General features: G+C 34.8%; 4 protein-coding genes and 4 non-coding genes across 12 annotated transcripts; 5 read left to right on the plus strand and 3 right to left on the minus strand.

Moving 5' to 3' along the window:
* Nucleotides 1-256: 256 nt before the first annotated feature.
* Nucleotides 257-1577, plus strand: C50A2.7 (PAN-3 domain-containing protein; the record flags this gene model as incomplete). Its single annotated transcript, NM_001268301.1, has 3 exons — nt 257-370; nt 1202-1375; nt 1437-1577. The coding sequence occupies 3 exons, from the start codon at nt 257-259 to the stop codon at nt 1575-1577; spliced, it is 429 nt and encodes a 142-aa protein (NP_001255230.1).
* A 5961-nt stretch (nt 1578-7538) lies between these two features.
* Nucleotides 7539-14607, plus strand: cec-2 (Chromo domain-containing protein; the record flags this gene model as incomplete). Of its 5 annotated transcripts, NM_067646.7 has the most annotated exons (7): nt 7539-7639; nt 7808-7997; nt 8393-8448; nt 8624-9109; nt 10005-10273; nt 11468-11801; nt 13267-14607. In NM_067646.7, 7 exons carry the CDS (start codon nt 7541-7543, stop codon nt 13504-13506), a joined length of 1674 nt encoding a protein of 557 aa, NP_500047.2. The 5 variants fall into 5 exon arrangements, with proteins under 5 accessions (NP_500047.2, NP_001294531.1, NP_001294532.1 ...); NM_001307602.3 differs by lacking the exon at nt 7539-7639 and having other exon boundaries at nt 7826-7997; nt 13267-13506; NM_001307603.3 differs by lacking the exons at nt 7539-7639; nt 7808-7997 and having other exon boundaries at nt 8410-8448; nt 13267-13506.
* Nucleotides 11351-11407, plus strand: C50A2.6. The gene has a single exon (NR_052918.1). It is a non-coding gene; the product is annotated as an Unclassified non-coding RNA C50A2.6 (non-coding RNA).
* Nucleotides 11351-11407, minus strand: C50A2.5. The gene has a single exon (NR_052919.1). It is a non-coding gene; the product is annotated as an Unclassified non-coding RNA C50A2.5 (non-coding RNA).
* A 245-nt stretch (nt 14608-14852) lies between the features above and the next one.
* Y104H12D.2 (DUF7930 domain-containing protein) lies at nt 14853-19695 on the plus strand. The gene is made up of 6 exons (NM_067648.8): nt 14853-15018; nt 15130-15271; nt 15378-15617; nt 16318-16418; nt 18145-18367; nt 19493-19695. Exons 1-6 carry the CDS (start codon nt 14870-14872, stop codon nt 19619-19621), a joined length of 984 nt encoding a protein of 327 aa, NP_500049.2. The 5' UTR covers nt 14853-14869; the 3' UTR covers nt 19622-19695.
* rmif-2 (RecQ-mediated genome instability protein 2 homolog) lies at nt 19423-23456 on the plus strand. The gene is made up of 3 exons (NM_001392254.1): nt 19423-19914; nt 21555-21743; nt 23177-23456. Exons 1-3 carry the CDS (start codon nt 19806-19808, stop codon nt 23200-23202), a joined length of 324 nt encoding a protein of 107 aa, NP_001379821.1. The 5' UTR covers nt 19423-19805; the 3' UTR covers nt 23203-23456.
* Y104H12D.8 lies at nt 20029-20135 on the minus strand. Its single transcript, NR_052920.1, has one exon. It is a non-coding gene; the product is annotated as an Unclassified non-coding RNA Y104H12D.8 (non-coding RNA).
* Nucleotides 20621-20695, minus strand: Y104H12D.7. Its single transcript, NR_052921.1, has one exon. It is a non-coding gene; the product is annotated as an Unclassified non-coding RNA Y104H12D.7 (non-coding RNA).
* Nucleotides 23457-24465: the final 1009 nt, after the last annotated feature.

A 24465-nucleotide genomic window follows, 5' to 3' on the forward strand; every position in this document is an offset into this window, starting at 1 on the left:
CATGCAGGCGTTAAAATGCCTGCCTGCCTGACTACTATAGAAGTTCTAATTTAAGCAATTTCAATGAAAACATTCTTGACACATTTATAAGCATATCTCAAAAACTACAGAGCCATCAAAAATTGTCAATATACAAGTTGTAGTTTTTGAAATTTTCTACAATTCAATCAGTAGACTATTTTTTTATATCTGCAAAACCCATATAGTTACACAGCTTAACTTTTACCATATTTTTTTCCAGAATTCCACAAAATCAATGGCGATAATTTACGGAATTCCAGCAGATACATTCCATATGAATGCAACAAGATGGTACTCTTTCAATTTTACAGAATGCGTAGTAGCATGTCAGGAGAATCCTGAATGTGTGGTTGGTGAATTTTAGTTTTAAAAAAATTGAAAAAAAAAAACACTGAACATTTTTTCTTGAAGTATTTTTTTAATTTGGAATATTTCAAAAACTCGATTTTTACGCAATTTATTTGAAAAATTAGAACTCAGCTTACCAAGAGCTTTGATTTAAGTATAATCATGCCCTGTTTTGCTCTGATTTGAAAAAAAGTTGAGTCCCACTACGAAAACTACAGTAACCCCAAGGTTTCGTGGCGGGACCCATCTTTCTTCAATTTGGAGCGAAGTAGGTCATGATTATACTTAAGTTGAAGCTCCTTATACGTAAAATGCAGATTTGATATCAAAAACATAAAAAGTACAAAAATTCAAAAATTCAAAAATACTTTTTTCTTGAAAATTTTTTTAATTTGAAATATTTCAAAAACTCGATTTCTCAGCAGTTATATCTAACAATTTGAATTCAGCTCGTTAATAGCTTTTATTTAAGTATAATCATGACCTACTTTGCTCAAATTTGAGATAAGTTGGGTCCCACTACTAAAACTACAGTACCCTCAGAGGGTTTTCGTGGCGGGACCCAACTTTCTTCAACTTGGAGTGAAGTAGGCCATGATTATACTTAAAAAGAAGGCACTGGTGAGCTGAGTGTTAATTTGATGGTGAAATTTTGAAATTTTGAAAAAAAAAATGTCAAAAAATTGTTTTTTTGGAATATCAACTTTTTAAAAAATCCCATAATTTTCCTCAAAATCAACATTTTTCAGTAATTTTTGTTTTATTTTTTTCACAAGAATTTGAATTTTTGTGGAATTATTTTTTATTGTCAGAAATACGTTCAACTTTCTAGGTAGCGTACTCGGGAAACCAAAACTACTTTAACTACCCTTATTACATCCAGCCGGATGTATTCAGGTACGATGGGCCGAGTGACGTTTCTATTGTTGCTCTAAAAGTTGCTCTATCTGGAGCACAATGTCCACGTGGAAAAAATGCGCCAACTTTTAATAATGTGCCAGCAAAAGTGAGTTTTAGAAATAATTTTAAAAAAAAAAGTTTAATTTAAAAAAACGTTTTTCTCTCAGGGCTACCTTGTACTTTCCGATACTGCACAAGTATATACATATTGCAAATACAATTTCACTTTGGTGGGCACCAAGTTGACTTTTGCCCATGAAACTGGGAGTTACGATTGGGATTTTATCAACAAGTATGGGCAGGGGTGACTTTCCTAGTTTCCTCTGTAAAACTTTTATTTGTCATTTTTTGTGTTAGTCTTGTTAAAAATCAATTAGAGCTTGTGGTGATCTTGAAAATGAGTATAATCATGACCTACTGTGCTTGAATTTGAAAAAAGTTTGGTCCCGCCGCGAAAGGTTTTGGTGGTGAGACCCAACTTTTTTCAAATAGGAGGGAAATATGGCATGATTATACTTAAAAAGAAGTTACTGGTGAGCTGAGTATTAATTTGATACTGAAATTGTGAAGTTTGAAAAATAAAAAATAAACTGATTTTCAAAAAAAAAACAAAAACATTTCAGAGTTTTTCGGAAATTTGTTGTTGGAAGAAGTGAGATTTTTTCAAAATTTAATTTTTCATTTGATGTGGGCTTAAATTAATTTGTAAATTGAACAGCTCATAAAATACGTTTTCTGAAATAAAAAAGTTTTGAAAAAAAAATCCAAAACTGTCTTCAAAAACAGCGCTTTCATGACGATGGCTAAAAAAATTTGGAATGCAAAAATAGAAAACTTCGCTCTGAAAAAATTATTTTTAAGCCGAACCCCCCGGTTCAAGAGTTTAGATTTTCACAAGCTGCAACATTTTTGAACAAATTGTCCTTATCAATACCATCAGAAGCAGGGGTGTGCGGCAAATTTGCCGAATTTGCCGTTTGCCGAGCTCGGCAAGTTTGCCGAATTTGCCGATTAAAAAAAAAGATTAAAGGACGATCCGTTCTTCAAGTGCTATGCACTGCGGATCTGGGATTCAGGTACATTGCCTGGTGGTGATCCCTCTGGGCTGTAATTTAAGCCATGTCCTAGCCGGGGACTGTGGCCGATAATCCAGTCGTGGATTGCTCCACTTCCCAATAGAGGCTGGGTGAACCTAGGAGGTGCCGTTTGCCGAGCTCGGCAAGTTTGCCGAATTTGCCGAGCACGACAAATTTCAAAAAAGTAGATTTGCCGAATTTGCCGCACACGTCGAAAATTTGACAGTACAATTTTGACTAAAACTGTTGATTTTTTCGCCAAAAATTTAGTAAAATGACAACAAATTGAGTTATTTTGATGTTTAAGCAGACACACTACACCTAACTTATTCAGAAACCAGAATTCAGTAGTTTTGGTGCTCCAAAAAATATCAAAAAATATATAATTTTTCCGAGTTTGTTAAGCACGGCAAATTTGCCGAATTTGCCGTGCTCGGCAAATATTGGAAAAATAGATTTGCCGAATTTGCCGAGCTCGGCAAATTTTGAGATTTGCCGCACACCCCTGATCAGAAGGTCGCCGAGCAGCAGCGGCTGTCAATGTAAAAAAAGGTTTATACAGTCTTTAGTTATAAACAAATTGACACCCTCCGCACATCAAAGGAACAGAGGTCAGAAGATAGTACAGTATTATGGTAGTGTTATAAACAATTTCTAAAGTAGAATTATTATTCAAAAACTGCAAATTTTAGGTTTTCAAAATATTTTTCTAGTGTGTTTTTTGAATTATACGCTTGGATTTTGTCATCCGTCCGTCCGTTGAAAAGCCGACAAGACGAACGAAAACTTTTCCTTCTTCAGAACTAATGTCCTTGGCGTTAAATTTCTACAGTAAGAGTGTGTTTGAAATTCAACACTTTTAGTACAGATAAACCAAATTTTTAGCTTCAAGAAAAAGTTTTGGCGGCTTAAAAAATTACATAAATTAGTTAAAATTGAAAGTTTGACCCAGGGGTGCGCGGCAATCCAAAATTTCCGGCAACCGACAATTTCGGTGATTGCTGGTTTTGGAAACTTCCGGCAATCGGCAATTGCCGCGCACCCCTGGTTTGACCGAGTTGTCAAGCAGCTGAAAACTAATTTTTTTGAAATCGCCGTCTAATTTTGGGTTTATCAATCAATTATCTCGCGGTTTCATTCAGGAATATTTAAGATCCATGGATCACTAGATTTTGGAACACTTGGCCATTTCTCGCTCTTATCCTGGCTCAAAGCGAAGTCGATTTTAACAAAATGTGTGTTATATATTTTCCTACCACTTTGTAGTTGAAATTTTCTCAAATTAACCAAGCTCTGCCAAAGTAAATTACCGTATTTCTTTTATTAATATGGCTGCAATACTATTTTTCGATGGTCTTCCCGCTTGCAACACTAATAGGGAGTGCAAGTCTATTAGGGAGTGCAATACTAATTTTCAGAACATTTTCTGACTTGGAGCTTACTAGTTTTTTTCCTGAAAAAGCTCGAATCATATGTAAAAATTCAGAAAATTTGATTTTCATATAAGTTCAAAAACTTCAATCTCGTAGAAATGATGTGAAAACTGTTGCAAAATAGGCAAAAAATGTTGTTGAAATCCTGAAATTAGCGAGACGGTATGACTATTAGAGAGTGCAAGACTAATAGGGAGTGCAATACTAATTTTCGGAAGGTCTCCGAGGGGCAATACTAATAGGGAGGCCATATTAATAGAAGATATACGGTAAATCATTTATAGTCGATGCACCATGTTGGCCTTGCTCAGCTTTAGGAGCTTGTATCTAGGCGGTTTCGGTTTATGAGATACAAAATAGCAAGAAACCTTCCTCTGTTTGAATATGCTTGCTTCCTTATTTATATTTTCTCCCGGTTCAAAAAAAAATCGCACCCTTCTCATCACAATCAGTGTCTCTCACCATATTAGACCACGCCCTGTTTCTGCGGTTTTCTGTCCGTTCTTCTACTTTGACAGTTTTCTGTGGTACTTGCAAATTTGTATCAATTGTTTGGAGAATATTTCGATAAATTGTGAAATTTTACTTTATCTGATGACTATTGTGATATTGTGAAATATGTTGTGAAATTTATATATTTTTTGTTTGCGGGGTGTAGAGAAGACTTGTTTTGTTTTTTGCGTCTTTTGTATGGAAGGATTTTGCATATCTTTTACACGGAATGCACAACTAATAAATAATTTGAAATAAAGGTACAAGTTTTGAAAATGAAAAACTAATCTTTGTTCTTTCGCGTATAATAAGAATTTATTTTTTGCACAAGAACCTATAGATACGTTGTATTCCCAACGTTTCAAAAATAATATTTAAAAAATGTAGTCTAGATGTTGAAATCTTTACTTTCTGAAATTCAAACCCTGAATGTTTTCCTTTGCACAGGTAATATATTTGCTCAGAATTCATCACCTAGGGCGCCGATAAATGTGCCCCCGGCGGACACGACCCTTCCCCATAACTTTTTTATTGGATTTTCCTTTTTACTTGGTTGAGTGGAATTTATGGTTTTGTGTTCATTCACAACTTGTACAAAAAGTATCAATTTTATATTTCTGGTAGTTTTGCTTTCCGGCAAACGGCAATTCCGGCAATTACCAAAATTGCCGAAAAATTGATTGCGGTGCACCCCTGAGAACACATCAAAAAACAATTTCACCCAAGTTTTTTTCAGAAAACCAACTTCAAATTTACTTCTCCCTCTTGGTTTTATGCCTGCTTTAGACCCCGTTTTCGCAAAATGATCGATTCTGTTTCGACTATAATCACGCGGAGTCAGAATGTCTTGTTTCGGTTTGATCTACAAAAAATGCGGGAGTTGAGACGCAGACATCTCATATGATTTTGCATGGTTGACAGCGTGCTGACGTCACACCTTTTCTGGAAAAATATTCCCGCATTTTTTGTAGATCAAAATGTAATGAGACAGCCTGGCAACACGTGTATAATCAGAATAGCTCACAAGAGTTAGACGTCATTTTAAAGGCACGTGACACCTACTCAAATCCGAATGTGTTATACTTATTCCTATGTGTTACGAAAAAACAAATCTCACCTAATCTCCCCTTTTCTCTCTGAATGTATGCATTTTTCTTTCCAAAATCTGAAAACATCTTCACTCCCCCCGTGTGCCCCCCCCCCCCCCATCAACAGGGCAATATGCGCATGTGAGTGTGTCTCCGTCTCTCTGCGTCTCTCACTCTTACACACTCTCTCGTCGGGTCTCTGACTTCTCTCGCCTGTCGCCGCCCTTTCGTTTCACTTTTTTAGTGCATTATTTCTCATTTTTTCTTCTTCTTGTTTGCGGTTTTCATCTTGTTGTTGTTGTTTGTTTTTTCGATGTTTGAACGTTTTATGAGTCACGCATTGACCTTTTTCGCAATGGTTTTTGGCATTTTGTGAGGGTTCTCAGTGGATTTTAGGCCTAAATTTTGGGAGATTTCACGTGGTGTCAGGCTGTCTCATTGCGGTTTGATCTACGAAAAACGCGGGAATATTTTTCCAGAAAAATTGTGACGTCAGCACGCTCTTAACCATGCGAAACCAGATGAGATGTCTGCGTCTCTTTTCCCGCATTTTTCGAAGATCAAAACGAAATGGGACTTTCTGACTCCACGTGAGATTTTGCTTTTTTGTTCTGATTTTGCCCAAAAATTTGTTTTCTGACTTTTTTGCGCACTTGAGTTTTGCGTCAATGTCTTGAAAGGTCTCGGAAGGAAAATAGACGTGCCCGAGATCAGGCTCCGCCCACAAAATGGACGGAGATCCCAAAGGTCCATCTATTTACTTATTGTTTGTTAATCTGGAAAAATCGGATTTTCTTCAAAAGTTTTAAAATTTTTTCTCTAAAACTTTGAAATTTGCGCCGACGTAGCTTAGTAAAAGTGGGTGTGCCTTGTTAAGCTCCGCCCATAAAATGGACGGAGCTCCCAAAGGTCCATCTATTTACTTATTTTTTGATAATCTGGAAAAACAGGAATTTCTTTAAAAGGTTCACGTGGAGTCAGAATGTCTCATTTCGGTTTGATCTACATTAAATACGGGAGAAGAGACGCAGACAGCTCATTTGATTTCATGGTTAAGAACGTGCGGACGTCACAATTTTCTGGAACGATATTGCCGCATTTTTCGTAGATCAAACCGCAATGAGACAGCCTGACACCACGTGAAGGTTGAAGAACTTAGCTCTAATAATGAAATTCGCACCGACGAAACTGAGCAAAAGTTGTCGTAGTTTGTTAGGCTCCTCCCAAAAAAGGGGCGGAGCCTAATAGGTTCCTTTTTTTACAAAAATGTGGAAAAAAAATTCCGATACTTTCAAAGGTTTTGAATATTTATTTTTAAAATACAAACAAAACTTGATTATCGAAGTTCGGAAAAAATGCTCCGTTTAGGCTCCACCCACAAAAGGCGCGGAGCCTAACAGATTCATTTTTTGCAAAAAAAAAAAATGGAAAAATGCACGTGGAGTCAGAAAGTCCCATTTCGCTTTGATCTACGAAAAATGCGGGAGAAGAGACGCAGACTTTTCAACTGATTTCGCATGGTAAAGAGTGTGCTGACGTCACAATTTTTCTGGTAAAAAATTCCCGCATTTTTTGTAGATCAAACCGCAATGAGACAGCCTGACACCACGTGAAAATGTCGATATTTTCATTACTTTTAAATATTTCTTTTTAAAATATAAACATAACTTGATTATCAAACTTTGGAAAAAACTTGTCTGCCCGTTTAGGCTCCGCCCACAAAATGGTAGTTTATTTGCCCCTTTTTATTTTAGGAATTTGTTGGTTTTGGTCAAAAATCGAAGTTTTTGTATTTCGAGCCATTTTTTCTTTTAGAGGAGAGGATTAACCAAGGAGTGGGCGTGACCAATCAGGCTCCGCCCACAAAATGGCGGAGCTTATTACTACTTTTTTGCAAATCTAAAAAAATTCCCATTTTAGTCAAAAATACTTTCTTTTTTTTTTTTGAAAAAATTGAAAATGAATTTCCCGCCAAAATTTTTGAACTTCCTGTTTTTCGTTAGATTATAATTCAAATTTTTCTCCACTTTTTTTTTGGAAAAAATGTTTTTTAAAAAATAAATTTATTTTTTACCCTTTTTTTTAATTATTAGCGTAAACCTTTGTTTCCCCTAGAAACATCGATAATCAATTGCTACTTGCAGAACTTAAATATCGACTTAAAAATATTTTTCCATCACCAATGTCGCAATCGACATCATCCGAAGGAAGCGGTCCCGCAGCGAAAATCGCGAGGAAAAATTCACCGGAAAATGATCCGGAGACGGCGGAAATGTTCATTGTGAGTTTGAACACATTTTTACTGTGAAATATTGTATAATTCTGGAAAAACGACGTTTTTCTCAGTAGCGCGCACTTGCATTGGCGAGAAATTCAAAAATTCTAGTTTTTGGTTAAAAATCGTCGTTTTTTCTTTATCTAAATAGCTTTTTGATATTTTTAACTTCAGGTCGATGAAATAACGGACATGAGATACTCGACCACATGCCGTCAGTTGCAATTTCTCGTGAAGTGGGCGATTCCGGGCTCTGAAATGACGTGGCAACCGTTGGATGACTTCCCATTCGGGCTCAATCACTTTAGTATTCTGGATTATCGCAAAGATCACGAGGAAAAGTACGAAGCATGCTTGCAGAAACGTTAGTTTTTGTTGTTTTTTCTTGATTTTCTTTAATTTTTTCGTTGAAAATTGCAAAAATTCTGAACTTTTGCGTCATGGTGTACGTGCACAGCGGGCACGAGACTTGACGCGCAATTTAAAAAATACAATTTTTTCGCGAAAAAAACAGATTTTTCAACCTTTTTTCGTGGTTTTTCGAATTTTTTTCTTCAAAATTCAATTTAAAACGCATAAATTTTGTTAGAAAACCTATTCTACCCTGTTTTCTCCATAATTTATCGCAGAAAATTTCCAATTTTCAGTGAAATCTCAAAAAAATTAGATTTTCTTCATATTTTATTTTAAAAGCGTGTTTCAAACCTGCTTCAAATTAATTCTTAACCTAATTTCCGCATAAATTTCCTAAATTTTCAGAGCGGCGCTCAAAAGTCATGAAGGACGACGATCGAAGCTGGAATGTGAGCCGAAATGTACGAATTTATTGGAAAATTGTCAAATTTATGGATTTTTTTACTTAAAACTTGTGAATTTCACGCTTTTCTAACAAAAATTTGAATTAATTGTAAAAATATTGTTGAATCTGACGACGGAATTGCAGAAATCCCCGCAATTTGTCGTAAGATTCAGAAATTTTCAAATTTTTAGTCGAATCGCTCAAGAAATCGCTCAAAATCGTCGTCGAAACCTGCACAACGAACCGAGCCGATGACCCAACGCGAGAAATTTGACGCAATTCTTCAAATTTCCGAGATTTCCCTGGAAAAACAGTACAAACTTACCAATAAGAAGGTCCCGCGGCGATCACAGTTCACAGATCCGGATGCGCCGAAGAAAAAGTCAAAAGGCGCCCGCCATTATCGAGATCAAAATCTGAAAACCCTATTCAAATCCTCGCTTATCAGAAAATACAGAAAACCACAGGAGTCCGACGATGATTTGGAGCCCGATGTCGCCCAGGATTCACCCGAAAACACGCCCGCGCCGCCGACGAAATCGCCAGAAAGTTCGGGATTTTCGGAAAATTTGGAGAATTTGGGCGCCAATACGCCCTCGCCGAGCCCCGATTTTGAGGAAGAGCACTTGGAAAAGAAGCCGGAAACTGGGAATTTGACGGAAAATCGACCGAAAAGGGTACGGGATGCACCTTATCTTACGGAAAAATGCAGAAAAATTTGAAATTATCTCCAAATTGGCGTCAAATTAGGTGTTTTGGCGGTTTTTTGTGCAAACACCGCGAAAATACACCGAATCTTACGACAAAATACAAAAAATAGAGATTTTCTGCAAAAGGGCGTAAAGTTTGGTGTATTGGTTGATTTTTGCGCGTTAAAAATTGGATTTCACGACGAAATGTGTTAATTTTTGAAATTTTTGCCGAAATTTCAAAAAACTCCGCATTTTTTCGTAGGATTTAGTGTGACTAGGTTACTGTAGCACCACCAAAAGTGTGCAGTGCACCAGATCTTACGACAAACTGCAGAAAATTCAATATTTTACGGAAAATCTCCTAAAACATGCAAACGTCTCATTGAAAATTCAAGTTTTCTGCGATTTGTCGTAAGATTTTATGTATTGCACACATCTGACGCTACAGTAATCCCAGAAACACCGGATTTGACGACAATTTACAGAAAACTCGAATTTTCGGGTTAATATTTCCAAAATATCCATTTTTGAACACAATTTTCACCGAAAATCCCAGTTTTCTTCAATTTGTCGTAAGATTTTATGTATTGCACACATCTGAAGCTACAGTAATCCCAGAAACACCGGATTTGACGACAATTTGCAGAAAACTCAAATTTTCGGTGAAATTTTTCCAATAAATCCAATTTTGAATCCAATTTTCACCGAAAATTTCAGTTTTCTGCAATATCTCGTAAAATAAATTGTTTTGCCAACACATTTGAAGCTACAGTAATCCGAAGAAACACCGGAGTTGACGACAATTTGCACAAATATCGTTTTTCTGCAAATTGTCGTAAAATATGTTGCTTTATTCCACCAAAAAATTCAAAATTTTCAGGTTTATAGCCACGAAACGGCCGAATCAATGGAAAACTACGCGAAACTTCTCCTCTACACTGCTTTTGATACAAAATCCTGGGAAACACTTGGCGGTCACATCAAAAACGGCTTCCGACTGAGTTTTGTGTGCTCCAACGGGCTCACAATCATCGAAAATGTCGTTGAACTCAATAAAAATCTGAATAAATTCAGTGATTCGAGAGAATCTCGAATGGTCGCTGATTTGTTTGAATTACTCCTCAAAAAGGGTGTTGAATTTGATGAAAAGTGCGTTTTTTTTTTTCGGTGAAAATCGAATATTTTCCGAGAGATTTTGCATAAAAATCACTCAAAATTGATAAAATCTACTACAAATTTGCGTTAAGTACACAGAATCAGACGACAATATGCAGATTTTATCGAAAAAATTCCGAAAAACTGTAGATTTTGAGCTAAAAGTCGCTAATTATTTCATCGAAACCGTCAAAACAAAATTCCCGCAATTTGTCGTAAGATTCGGTGTATCGACACGGTTGATTGTGCACAGAATCGGCGATACAGTAACCCAAAGTCACATTTTGGATGAAAAATCAATAATTTCACACAGAAAAATTCAAAATATAAAGTTTTTCCAAAATTTTACCAAAAAAAAGGTTCAAAACACCGAATCCAACGACAAAATGCGATAATTCCACAGAAAAAATCAATAATTTCACTTTTTTTTTTTTGAAAAATTGATAAATATACCCTGAAAACCTATAAGATTACCCAAAAATCGATAATTTCAGAGAAAAAAAAATCAAAAAGGTCAAAACACCGAATCTGACGACAAATTGCAGATTTTTGCTGAAAATCGATAATTTCATTTTTAAAAATTGATAATTTCAACTAAAAAATCGGTAATTTTACAGAAAAATCAAAAATTTAAAACAAAATCAAAAAATTTAACAAAAAAAAATCAATATTTTTCAATCAAAAATAAATTTTCTACGAAAAATCAATAATTTCCACAACAAAAAATCGATAATTTCACAGATTTTTTTGTTGGAAAAATTGATAAATTCACACTAAAAACCTCAATTTTTACCGAAAATTCAAGTTTTGTGCAATTTGTCGTAAAATACAGTGTTTTGCACACATCTGACGCTACAGTAATCCAAGAAACAGATTTGACCAGATTTGACGACAATTCGCAGAAAATTCGAATTTTCGATGAAATTTTCCTGAAAAATACAATTTTCTTTACTTTTTCACGTTTTTGAACTCAATTCTTACCGAAAATTCAAGAAATTTTTACATTTCTGCAATTTGTCGTAAGATTCTGTGTACTGCACATATATATGGTTACAGTAATCTAAGAAACACCGGATTTGACGACAACTTGCAGAAATTTCGACTTTTTTCTGCAATTTGTCGTCAGATTGTGTTTACCAACAAAAAAAATCGATAATTTCACACGAAAAAAATTATCGATTTTTTCAGGACTTTACCGCCAACAATGTGTGCCGCCGTCCGTTCCACCCGTTACGACATTCGCCGTGATTTCCGTTGCCTCCATAATCAATATATTGATAAACGTCCACGAATGTGTGAATGGTTCAGTGCCACCGGCGGCGGCGGCTCCTGCGGCACCACCGAAATTTGCACATTTTGGAACAACGACGCTGGCTACCTTCCCAATACGCACCAACGCTCGAAATTCCACGTGGATTTGAGTGAATTCACTGGGAACAATTTGGGGCTCCTCGCGTTTTCAATGGCATGGCACGAGGATTTCATCGATAATAATTCTGGGGGGCCGGAAATCGTGAAAAATGTATGCAAAATTTGTGATTTTTCTCGAAAAATGATGCAGGAAAAATCGATAATTTTGCGAGCATTTTTACGCCAAAAACTAGTGGAAAATCGTGTGAATTCCATGCAAACACCGGACTTCACACGACAAATTGCGGATTTTCTGCAATTTTGCGTCAGATTCGGTGTATTTGGGTGTTTGCACAGATTCACAGGGGCTACAGTAATCCCCAAAGTTTAAAAATAAATAATTTTTGTTTCAAAATGATTCGAAAATGTGTGAAAAATGGGGCTTTTACAACAAATTTTATATGGAAATCGCGATTTTCGTACGATTTTCAATGAAAATTTTGAATTTATCGTGAATTTTCTCTACAAATCCGGAAAACGTGATTTTTCAGCCGTGAAAGTGCGATTTTTGAGCTGCGAAAAACTGCGAAAACTCCTGGTCCTGTGCAAACACATCGGTAATACACCGAACCTTACGACAGAATGCAGAATAATCCCGTTTAAACGTAGAATTTGAATTTTTCGCGTTTTGTCGTCAAAATTTTGCGCAATTTAATACTTTTTGTAGAAAAACTCCATTTTTTACCAAAAAAAAACCGTTCAAATCCAGTTTTCCGGTTACTGTAGCCATAAATCGGTGTTTACACCAAATCTGACGACAAATTGCAGAAAAAAGTCGAAATTTCTGCAAGTTGTCGTCGAATCCGGTGTTTCTTAGATTACTGTAGCCGTATATATGTGCAGTACACAGAATCTTACGACAAATTGCAGAAATGTAAAAATTTCTTGAATTTTCGGTAAGAATTGAGTTCAAAAACGTGAAAAAGTAAAGAAAATGGCTTTTTTTTTAAAGGTAAATTTCACCGAAAATTCGAATTTTCTGCGAATTGTCGTCAAATCTGGTGTTTCTTGGATTACTGTAGCGTCAGATGTGTGCAAAACACTGTATTTTACGACAAATTGCACAAAACTTGAATTTTCAGTAAAAATTGAGTTCAAAAACGTGAAAAAATCTAGAAAATTGCTTCTTTTTTTTTTGTTGATAATTTGACCGAATATTCAGATTTTTCTGCAAATTGTCGTCAAATCTGGTGTTTTTTGGATTACTGTAGCGTCAAATTTGTGCAAACACCTTTTACTTGAATTTTAGGTGGAAATTGAGATCAAATTGCATGTTTTAGGAGATTTTCAATAAAAATTTAAATTTTCTGCAGTTTGTCGTAAGATCTGGTGCACTGCAAACTTTTGGTGCTACAGTAACCTAGTCCACACTAAATCCTACGAAAAACTGCGGAGTTACGACAAAAAATATAGAAAATTTCATTTTTTTTTAAAGGTAAATTTCACCGAAAATTCGAATTTTTTGCAAATTGCTGTCAGTTTCAGTGTATTTGCGCAAGATTTTCATCCAATTTTCATTGAAAAATGCGATTTTCGCCCTGAAAAATCTCAAAATTTTTTAATTTTTTAATTTCCAGAACCGCTTCAACGCCCACATCGATGTCCCATGCTTCACCCTTTGGATGAACGGAAAAATGTGCGAAAAACTTGAAAATTCGCATGGATTATCGATTTTTCGGCCGCTCGGCACAGTGCTCGACGTCAACGAACTGAAAATCAAGATTACTGAACATTCGTCACGTTTTGTCGCAATTTTGCCGGTTTTTAATTTGAATTCCGACTGGAAAAATTGTTTTTTTCCCCTGGAAAATCAATAATTATCGATTTTTTTCTGTTGAATTCGTATTTTCTATAATTTGCCGTCGTTTTCACTCGATTTCCCACTGATTCATAATAATTTTCTTTAAAAACCCACTGAAAAATCGATTTTTCCGCTAGGGAATTAATTATTATTGATTTTTTTTTGATAGAAAATCGATTTTTATCGATTTTTCGCTAATATTTAAAAATCAATTTATCCTAATTTCTCACTGAAACCCCCCCCCCCCCTATTGCTATCATGAATTCATGATAGTTTTCTTTAAAACCCACTGAAAATCGATTTTCCGCTAGAAATTTATCGATTTTTCGCAAATTTTTCATCACTTTTTCCCGATCTCGTTGTTTTTATCCCGATTTCATGTCAAAAAAATCAATTCCGATTACAATTCCATGACCAATTCTAAATTACAGAAAAATCGATTTTTTACGAAATTTATCGATTTTTCGCTATTTTTTCATCACTTTTTCCCGATCTCGTTGTTTTTTTTTTGAATTATTGCTAAAAATCACTTCCGATTACAATTCCATGACCAATTCCGCCCAAACTATCGATTTTTTGCTTGAAAATCGATAATTTTTCAACCGATCTCTTGTTTTCTTTTTAATTATCATTAAAAATCACTTCCTCTCACAATTCCACCACCATTTCCGCCAACAAAATCCACAAAATTATCGATTTTTCCGCCGGAAAATCGATAATTCCTGTTTTTTTTGTATTTTCCCCTATTTTCTTAATTAAATTGCTTGTAGAATTGCCTAGTATCCTAGAATTCTAATAGTAACCGCTAATATTATTGATTTTTCCAAAAAAACCCTGAAATTATCGACTTTTACCTAAAAATTGTCGTTTTTCTTCTGTTTTTATTGTGTTTTTTCGCCGAAAATTGTCGCATATTGTTAATAGAATCTCATTTTCTGCCCAACATGGCGCAATTCTTTTAATTTACCCTGACTAATGTGCTTTTTCTCACTTTCTACACCATTTTTGTGAACTTTTATCGATTTTTTTTTCTCGTGATTTTCCCCCATATATCATTGACCTACTTCACACATATGCAACTTCTGAACACTGGAATAAATTTATTAATGTTTCATTACTAAAATCTTTTGAAATTGCGAATTAAATTGATTTAAATCGGGGTTTTGCCGCACTTTCTGCGATATATTGCAATTTTTCGGTTTGAACTCCCGCGCATTTGAATTAACGACACTCCGATATCCCGCCAGCGCGTGTTGTTTATCGCGTTTTGTTTTTTGAATAAAATTGTTTATTTTTGAGCCAAAATCTTTGATTTCAACGGTTTTTTCGTGATTTTTTGTTAGAATAACTGAAAATTTAGAGATTTCAAGCAAAAAACTATGCCAGAACCAACGGAATTGTCTGGAATCATCTCAAAACTTGAGGAAACCTACGCATTCGCCACCACCAGTCTTGGAAACGTATTTATACCGATTGCAGCGGCCAGAACCAAGAACGAGACGCTTTTAAGCTTGCTCGACAAGTTTTCGTGAGTTTTTTTTGCTGGAAAAGTTACATAAATCAATTAAAAATCAAAGTTTTGGGTGAAAATTCAAGTTTTTTCGAACTTTTCCCGGAAAAAATCGATAAAGTGTTTCAGATACAACGAAACTGTGCAAATGGTGGTTATTAAACAGATAGGACGCAAAAATAACTGCAATTATCAGGCAAAACTCGTGAAAAAGCTCGAAGGCTCAATGTTGGCGGCCGCCAGAATTTCCAATGAAGTTTTCGGGCCATTGGTGGGTTTTTAGGGTTAAAAACTTGGTTTTAAGTGAAAAAATAGTCAGAAAATTGAATTTTCCATAGTTTTAAAGCTAAAAAATCTCGAAAATCCCGTATTTCCAGATCGCCCAGGTGACCAGCACCACGGATAGCTACGCGTTTGCTCAAAACGACGAAAAAGGCACAATTTTCGTGCCGGGAGACGCTTTTGACGCGAAAATCGTGAAAAATGTGGGCCGATACGTGAATACCAGCAATCAACTGGTGCTAAAAATCAAGGAGCAAATCGAACGAAAAGGGTGTAAATGGGTCGCTGTTGAGGCTGTAAAACACTTTGTTGTCGAGGAAAATGAGGAGAAAGAGGTGGAAAATCGAGAAAAATCGATAAATTTTGATCTAGAGCTCGGAAAACTGCTGAAAAAGTGAATTTAGAGCAGAAAATTGGAGTTTTGAGCCGCCGAATGTCCAATGTTCAAGTAAAAAAATGTGAATTTAGAGCTAAAAAATTTAAAAAATGGCAAATTTCGACTAAAAATATAACTTTTCTCCCGAAAAAACGAATTTTTATGACAAAGTTGAGCCATTTTGGTATTTTTGCCCAAATTTCAGCTAACAACTTAAAAATGATCTAAAATATCCAAATTTTTGTATAAAAACCTAAAAGTTCTCCAAAAAGTTCAATTTTTTGCCCAAATTTCCGCTAAAACCTGGAAAATACTCTAAAATACCCAAATTTTTGTATAAGAACCTAAAAATTGCGAAAAAATATCCAAAAAAAAAAAAAGACTTTTTGTCCAATTTTCTGTTCAAAACACGGAAAAACTATCCAAATTGCACTAATTATACAAAAATCTGTTTTTTTTGGCCAAAAAAAATTTTTTTTCGGCTAAAAACTCGGAAAATTAATTAAAAATGCCCAAATTTTTGCCTAAAAACCGAAACATTGCAAAAAATTCACAAAAAACTCAATTTTCGCCCAATTTTCGAGCTGAAAACACGAAAAATGCTCAAATTTTTCCCCCAAAATATGCCGAAAATCAATAAAAATTTCAATTTTTTTCAGGCGGTAGCAACTGGAGAAGTAAAAATTTCGTGGGGAGTCGTTGTGGAAGTTGATGAAATGGAAGCACATGTATTAGATGAAAAGAATGGAATACTTGTTACGTTAGTAATGTTAAAAACTAAAAAAAATCTTAAAAATCTTAATTTTATAACTTTCTGTAAAAAAAACGAAAAAAAAAAATCGAATTTTTAGATAAAAACTCTGTAAAATCGAGAAAAATTGACTGTTTCGGGCTTATTTTCAGACAGAAATTAGAAATATAAAAGCTAATTTCACAGAAACATAAACTTTCACTAAAAATTGGCTTTTTACAAAATTTCTTCAGTGAAAATCTGGAAATTTTACCAGAAAAATTCCGGAAAAATGTCAAAATGTTGACCATAAATCGAAATTTGTACAAATTTTCGGAGAAAATTGCATTTGATCATCAAATTTCATCAGTTTTTACATTTTTTTCAGTGAATATCATACAATTTCACCAAAATATTGGAAAAAAATCGGGAAATTCACATTTTCTATGTGGAAAATATAAGAAACCAGCCGTGGACCGCACCTACGGCGCGGCCCCCGACTTTTTGAGAAAACACATTAGATATACGGTGTCTATCGCGGACCTCGATCGATGTCTGCTGCGCACTTAGCATAAGGTTTCCCAAAATTTCGTTGCTCTGATCAGAGATCAAACTACATAAGGACAGAAGGACACGCGCTTTATATATAGTAAATGATATAGGAAAAATCCTGGAATTTTCCAGATTTTTCTGTGAAATTCTAGAATATTTTTGGTTGAAAATGTCAAAAATCCAGAAAATTTTCAGAAAATTTCCCTGTATATTGTCTGTGACTTGTGTGTTTCTCTATCCGAATTGATGGTTTGAATAGTGGTATTCTCGGCTGAAATATGCAATAAATACCGTATTCCAACCAACAATTTGTGCAATAGAGCACATTTGTCACTGGAGATGCAGAAGCTATGCCCAAATTTTCATTTAGCGCGGAAATTTGGCTGTTTTCGGGTGTAAAGTAGAAAATTTGGAAATTTCGACATTAAAATTTATTATAAAATTTGAAAAAAAATCCATAAAAATCCCTTTTTTCTGACAATTTTCTGTTAAAAATTGGTAGTTTTTTGGGTTTTTTTAAATCCCAGTTTCCGAGGAAAGCTATAAATTTGGGTACGGTAACTCGGAATTTATGATGTTTTTTTTTAAAGCTGTAAAAACTGAAAAATTCTGCTCAATTTCCAATTTTTGTTGAAAACCTAGTGGTTTCTTGGATTGTTCTAATTTTTTATCAAAATCCTGCTGAAAATTAGAATTTTTAGCTTTTCCGCTTGTTTTTCGGAATTTTTTGTGGCTTTTTCCAGGTAAAAAATCCGTTTTTTACGGAAAAAACGGCAAATTTTTGAATTTTTCGATGTTTTTCCCATGAAAATCGGAAAATTTGTATTTTTTGTTTATTTTTAAAGGAAATTCGAATTTTTTTTCGTGGCGAGACCCAACCTTTTCAGACTTTGCGCAAAGTAGGTCAAAATTATACGGCAACTTGGCAACTGAATTTCCCAATACTGTCTGTGACTTGTGTGTTTCTCTATCCGAATTGATGGTTTGAATAGTGGTATTCTCGGCTGAAATATGCAATAAATACCGTATTCCAACCAACAATTCGGTGCAATAGAGCACATTTGTCACCGGGGATGCGGAAGCTATGCCCAAATTTTCATTTTTCAGGAAAAACACCTTTTAAAAGCCAAAATTGGGCCAAATTTCATAAATTTTTGGCCAAAAAACTTAAAATTTTCACCAAAAATCGCCTTTTTTTTTGCAGATGCCCAATTCTAAAATACACTGGCGGAGCAGATGATAGTCCTTCGGCTCGAGCACTAAATGACGTCATATCAATCGATAATCACGTTATGTTCAAAGCTATGCTAATCAATGGAAGATATGACGCTGTTGAATGGAAAAAAATTGCCGATTCTCATGAACTTGTGATGCCGAAAAAAGTGAACACGTCGGATTCGTATGCACAGACTCCTGCGTGTCTTGTGGTACGGGGTTTTGAGTGGAAATTTGGGATTTTCCGCTAAAAATGAGCTGAGAAAATCGGAAATTTTAACCCTAAATTGCCTGGAAATTCGGAATTTTGCGTTAAAAAAAGTGAAAAAAAAACATTCAATTTTAGATCCAAAAAGTTTATTTTGGAAGCTCCCACTTTGGCTGAAATTTTGATATTTCTGGTTAAATTTTACCGGTTTTATGCAGAATTTTTTATAATTTTCCACTTTAATTGGCATTTTAGAGCCTTAATTTTTACTAAAAATGCGCTAAAAATTTGATATTTTACTAACTTTTGTTAGAAATGTGAATATTTTATTAAAAAGGTTGATTTTTATGTAAATTAAATTATTTTGTCAACAAAAATTAGATAAAAATTCGGAAAACCCATTTTCCATACCGTTTTCAGATATTTCTGGCCTCCTTTGCAAAAAAATGAAAAATTGGAAATTTTCAGGAATTAAAAAAAATTCAAAATTTTTCAAATATCTAAACAAATTAGGATACTTTGACCGATTTTGCTACGCTTAGAAAAAGTTTTAGTCCATTTTCTAAATTTAAATCAATTTTCTGACGACATTTTTCAAAAAATTTGAAAAATTTCACACATTTTGACTAGTTTTTTTTCCAAAAATGTAAATTTTTTTTAAACTTTAAAAAAGTTTTTTAAATTAAAAAGCTGTAAAAACCGAAAAATTCTACCTAATTTCCAATTTTTTGTTGAAAACCTAGGATTAGCTTGGATTTTGCTAATTTTTCTCAAAATTGTGTTGAAAATCTGAATTTCTAAGCTTATCCGTTTTTTTTTCTAACATTTTCGGCGTTTTTCATCCCAGTTACCGAGGAATGCTATAAATTTTGAGTACGGCAACTCGGCAACTGAACTGAATTTCCCTGTATATTGTCTGTGACTTGTGTGTTTCTCTATCCGAATTGATGGTTTGAATAGTGGTATTCTCGGCTGAAACATGCAATAAATACCGTATTCCAACCAACAATTTGTGCAATAGAGCACATTTGTCACTGGAGATGCGGAAGCTATGCCCAAATTTTCAATTTTTCACGTGAAAACTTTGTCAAAATCACTAAATTTTCGCCTAAAAACCTGAAATATTCAGACAATCATGTTCCGAAAACTGCTCCAAAATCATCCAGAAGATATGGATCGATACTCATCAATATTGGATCAATTGCCACCGTCAGCACTTCCAGATTGCTATTTTTCCCGTGAAAATTGCACGGAATAATGGGATTTTTTTTTTGGTTTTTTTTTCGGTTTTATTCTCGAAAACGTGTTTGTCAATACTAATTATTGGGTTTTTTTTTCACAATTTTGCACTTATTTTCCGCACAAAATCGGTTAAAATTCCGGCTTTTTTTTACCTATTTTCACCCATTTTTTACCCCAAAAAACCGGAAAATCCATAGAAAATGTGCGATCGAGACGATTGTGCAAGTATCGCGAGCCGCTGCACCGGAGAAACTATCATTTGTGCATTTGTGGAATCAATCACACCGCCCAAGATTCGAGATAAGACGGGTAGGTTTTTTTTTTGCGGAAAAACTGCAAAATCCACTTAATTATCGATTTTTGGTGCGGAAAACGCCGAAAAATTGTCATTTTTGGGTTACTGTAGCCCCAAACATCACACCAATGCATCGGATCTTACGACAAAATGCAGAAAAAATTCGATTATTACGTAGAACCGCGTTTTTCCGCATTTTGTCGTAAAATCCGGTGCATTGATGCGGTTTTTGCACGGATTTAGGGATACGGTAACCACAAATTCGATTTTTCATTAAAAAATGACATAGTGCTAATTTTTCAAGTAAAAAACTGGATTTTTATATGAAAAATGTGATTTTGAGCATAAAAAGCGGCGTTTCCGGGCTAATTCACGATGTTTTTGGTTACTAAAAGCAAACACCAGACCTTACGACAAAATGCAGAAAAACCCGATTTTTCTGCATTTTGTCGTAAGATCTGGTGTCTAGACGCGGAAAAATCCTTTTTTTTTTCGCTTATAACTTAAAATTTCGGATTACTGTAGGCCCGATTCTGTGTAGACACCAGATCTCACGACAAATTGCAGAAAACGCTCAAAAGTGAAGTTTTACGCATTTTGTCGTAAAAGTTTCAATTTTTGACAGAAATTTAGCTTTTTTTAGCTGAAAATTTGAAAATTCAAGTGGAAATTAGTGAAAATTGCACCAAAAACAGATTTTTAGCGAAATGTTTGATTTCCGGATTACTGTAGCCCCAATTCTGTGCAAACACACCGCCTCACAGACACCGGATTTTACGACAAAATGCAGAAAATGAGCCACAATCCAACTTTTCTGCATTTTTTCGTGGGATCGGGTGTCGTCTAGCCGCCGTGATTGAACACAACAAGTTCCCCGAAAATGGTCATTTTCACTCAAAATTTCGAGGAAAAATCCTTTTTTTTCCGCTTAAAATTCAAAATTTCGGGTTACTGTAGCGATTCCGATTCTGTGCAGACACCAGATCTCACGACAAATTGCAGAAAACGCAGAAAAATTGAAATTGCTGTATTTTGTCGTGAAATCAGGGCCAGAATTTTCTTTTTTTTTTACAGAAATTGGGGTTTTTTTAAGCTGAAATATTGAAAAAATTCGGTGGAAATCGAGAAAATTGGCCCCAGTGCATTTTTCCCACAGTGCATTTTTTTTTCTCACTTCTACGACTTTAAAGGCGCGCGCATTTATACAAAATGGTCCCGTCATTGGTCTCGCCACGCGCTCAACAAATCAATGGGATGCGCGTGGCGAGACCATTGTGCGAAAATGCGCGCGGCTTTAAAGTCGTAGAAGTCCCTTCTCTATACAAACACACCAGATTTTACGACAAAATGCAGAAAATCTATTTTTCTGCATTTTGTCGTCGGATCGGGTGTCTTGGCGCTGTGTTTGCACAAAAGTGAGGCTACAGTAATCTCTGCATGCATTTTTTTGTAATTAAATTGACAAAAACTTTAATTTTTCGTTAAAAATACGAAATTTTTCATATTTTTCTAGATTTTTTAAAAGAAATAAATATAGTTATCGCTGAAAAAAAACAGCTGTCAGAGTCAAAAATTGCACGAAAAATGTTCAAAAAAAAAAAAGGAATTTTCATAGAAAAATGTACTAAAAACTAAAAATCCCCCCAATTTTCAGGCACCTACGAGCTGAAATGCCCATTTGCGGAAGGTTTCACAATGGAAATTGGCGATTTGTTCCTTTTTCACTTTGTTTTCGATGGCTCCTCGGAGAAATGCACACGTTTGACGCCGATTCCAAAGATGTTGGCTATGGTGTACGAGAAATTGTTGAAGGATCTTCGAAAAGCTAAAAAAGAGGGGAAAAGTATGGGTTTTTTGAGGAAAATTGCAGAAAAATTGCGATTTTTTACAAAAAATTGGAAAAAAAAAATCACTTTTCGAATTTTCTTGAGAAAATGTCGGAAAATTCAAATTTTCCTATTTTTTTCTTAATTGACATTTTTAATGAATTTCACGCAAAAATTGAAAAAGAGCTAATTTTTCCAGTCAAAAACAGGATTTTTATTTGGAAAATTTTGATTTTCAGCTTTGAAAACAGTGTTATCGGGTTAATTTTCGCAAAAATCTTAATTTTTCAATGTTTTTGGTTACTGTAGCCCCAGTTCTGTGCAAACACCGCTCCCAGGCGCCAGATCTTACGCCAATGTGCAGAAAAAAAAATGCAGAAAAAAAGAAGAAAATATTATCAAAAACGGTAGTTTCAATGCCATAGTTTTCGTAATTTTAGCCTAAAATAGAGTTTTTCTGCAATTTGTCGTCGAATTCGGTGTATAGTCGGCACACTACAGTAATCAAAAATTCAACATTTTTGCAGTGCACCCGCATTTTTTTCACAAAATTCGGATTTTGCAACATATTTTACGGTAAATTGCAGAAATATCGATTTTTCGTTGTGTTTGCACATAAAGTAGGCTACAGTAACCCAATTTTTAGAAAATTGTCATTCTCTTAGTAAAAAATGATTTTTTGTTTAAAAATATTAGAACTTTAAGCTTTTCCGCTTGTTTTTCTATCCCAGTTACCGAGGAATGCTATAAATTTTAATACGGCAACTCGGTAACTGAACTAAATTTCCCTGTATATTGTCTGTGACTTGTGTGTTTCTCTATCCGAATTGATGGTTTGAATAGTGGTATTCTCGGCTGAAATATGCAATAAATACCGTATTCCAACCAACAATTTGTGCAATAGAGCACATTTGTCACCGGAGATGCGGAAGCTATGCCCAAATTTTCCATTTTTCAGCCTGAAAACTTTGTCAAAATCGCTAAATTTTCGCCTAAATTTTCACGCCCTTTTTCTCAGATTTCGCGGTTTCTAGCTGAATTTTGAAATATCGAGGGTTACTGTAGCCCCAAAAATACGCAAACGCCGAATTTCACCCTATTTCTGAATTTTGAGCTGAAATTTTGAGTTTAGACTAAGAAAATGGCGAGGAATTCGATTTTAATGCTCAAAATTCCAATAAATTTTTTTTTGAACGTCTGAAAATTAAATTTTTCTGTGCAAAATGAGTATTTTTTTTTCGCGAAACTCAAATTTCTGTGACTTGTGTGTTTCTCTATCCGAATTGATGGTTTGAATAGTGGTATTCTCGGCTGAAATATGCAATAAATACCGTATTCCAACCAACAATTCGGTGCAATAGAGCACATTTGTCACTGGAGATGCGGAAGCTATGCCCAAATTTTCAATTTTTTTTGGGCTAAAAACTTCAAATTTATTTCCAATTTTCAGTGATCATCTCACCAACAGCCAACTGATCATCTCTCCGTCATCGTCTGCGTCTCTAATTTTTTTTTCGCAAAAATGTTTTTTTGTTTTTTTCTAAATTTCTCTGTTTCTCTGCTTCCTCGAAAACTTCAAAATCTCTCGGTTTCTCCCAATTTTTCTCATTTAAACTGGTATTCTTATCAAATTTGTTAATTGGTTTTTTAAATTTATTGACTTTTTACTGGTACTTCTCCTTTTTTTTGTAAGTTTTTTTGTACATTTTTCTATGAAAATTCCTTTTTTTTTTTTTGAAAATTTTTCCTGCAATTTTTGACTCTGACAGCTGTTTTTTTTTCAGCGATAACTATATTTATTTCTTTTAAAAAATCTAGAAAAATATGAAAAATTTCGTATTTTTAACGAAAAATTAAAGTTTTTGTCAATTTAATTACAAAAAAATGCATGCAGAGATTACTGTAGCCTCACTTTTGTGCAAACACAGCGCCAAGACACCAGATCCGACGACAAAATGCAGAAAAATAGATTTTCTGCATTTTGTCGTAAAATCCGGTGTGTTTGTATAGAGACGGGACTACAGTGCATTTTTTTCCAACTTCTACGACTTTAAAGGCGCGCGCATTTTCGCACATGGGTCTCGCCACGCGCATGGCGAGACCAATGACGGGACCATTTTGTATAAATGCGCGCGCCTTTAAAGTCGTAGAAGTTGGAAAAAAAATGCACTGTACAGTAACCCGTAAATTGAAATTTCGCAAAAATTCAGTTTTTGGGGCCAATTTTCTCGATTTCCACCGAAATTTTTCAATATTTCAGCTTAAAAAAACCTCAATTTCTGTAAAAAAAGAAAATTCTGGCCCTGATTTCACGACAAAATACAGAAATTTCAATTTTTCTGCGTTTTCTGCAATTTGTCGTAAGATCAGGTGTTTGCCAAACAACTGGGGCTACAGTAACCCGGAAATTGCAATTTTGGAAAAAACGGAAAATAGCAATTGTTGATGCGAATTTCTAGTTTTTAGCTAAAAAATCAGCTTAAAAATGATTTTTTTCAAGCTCCGGGCTACGGTAGCTCCGATTCTGTGCAAACACGGCGCCGAAACACCAAATCTGACGACAAATTGCAGAAAACCGCTAATTTTTACGCTTAGCCTAATGAAAATGTGATATTTTGCGCTGATACCTGCGTTTCTGACAATGTTTTCAGAAGTTTTCTGCAATTTGTCGTAAGATTTGGTGCCCCTATTTGTGTTTGCACAGAAACGGGGCTACCGTAACCAAATTTTTGCAAAAAT

This window comes from Caenorhabditis elegans, chromosome IV, assembly GCF_000002985.6.
Source record: "Caenorhabditis elegans chromosome IV".
NCBI classification, from domain to species: domain Eukaryota; kingdom Metazoa; phylum Nematoda; class Chromadorea; order Rhabditida; family Rhabditidae; genus Caenorhabditis; species Caenorhabditis elegans.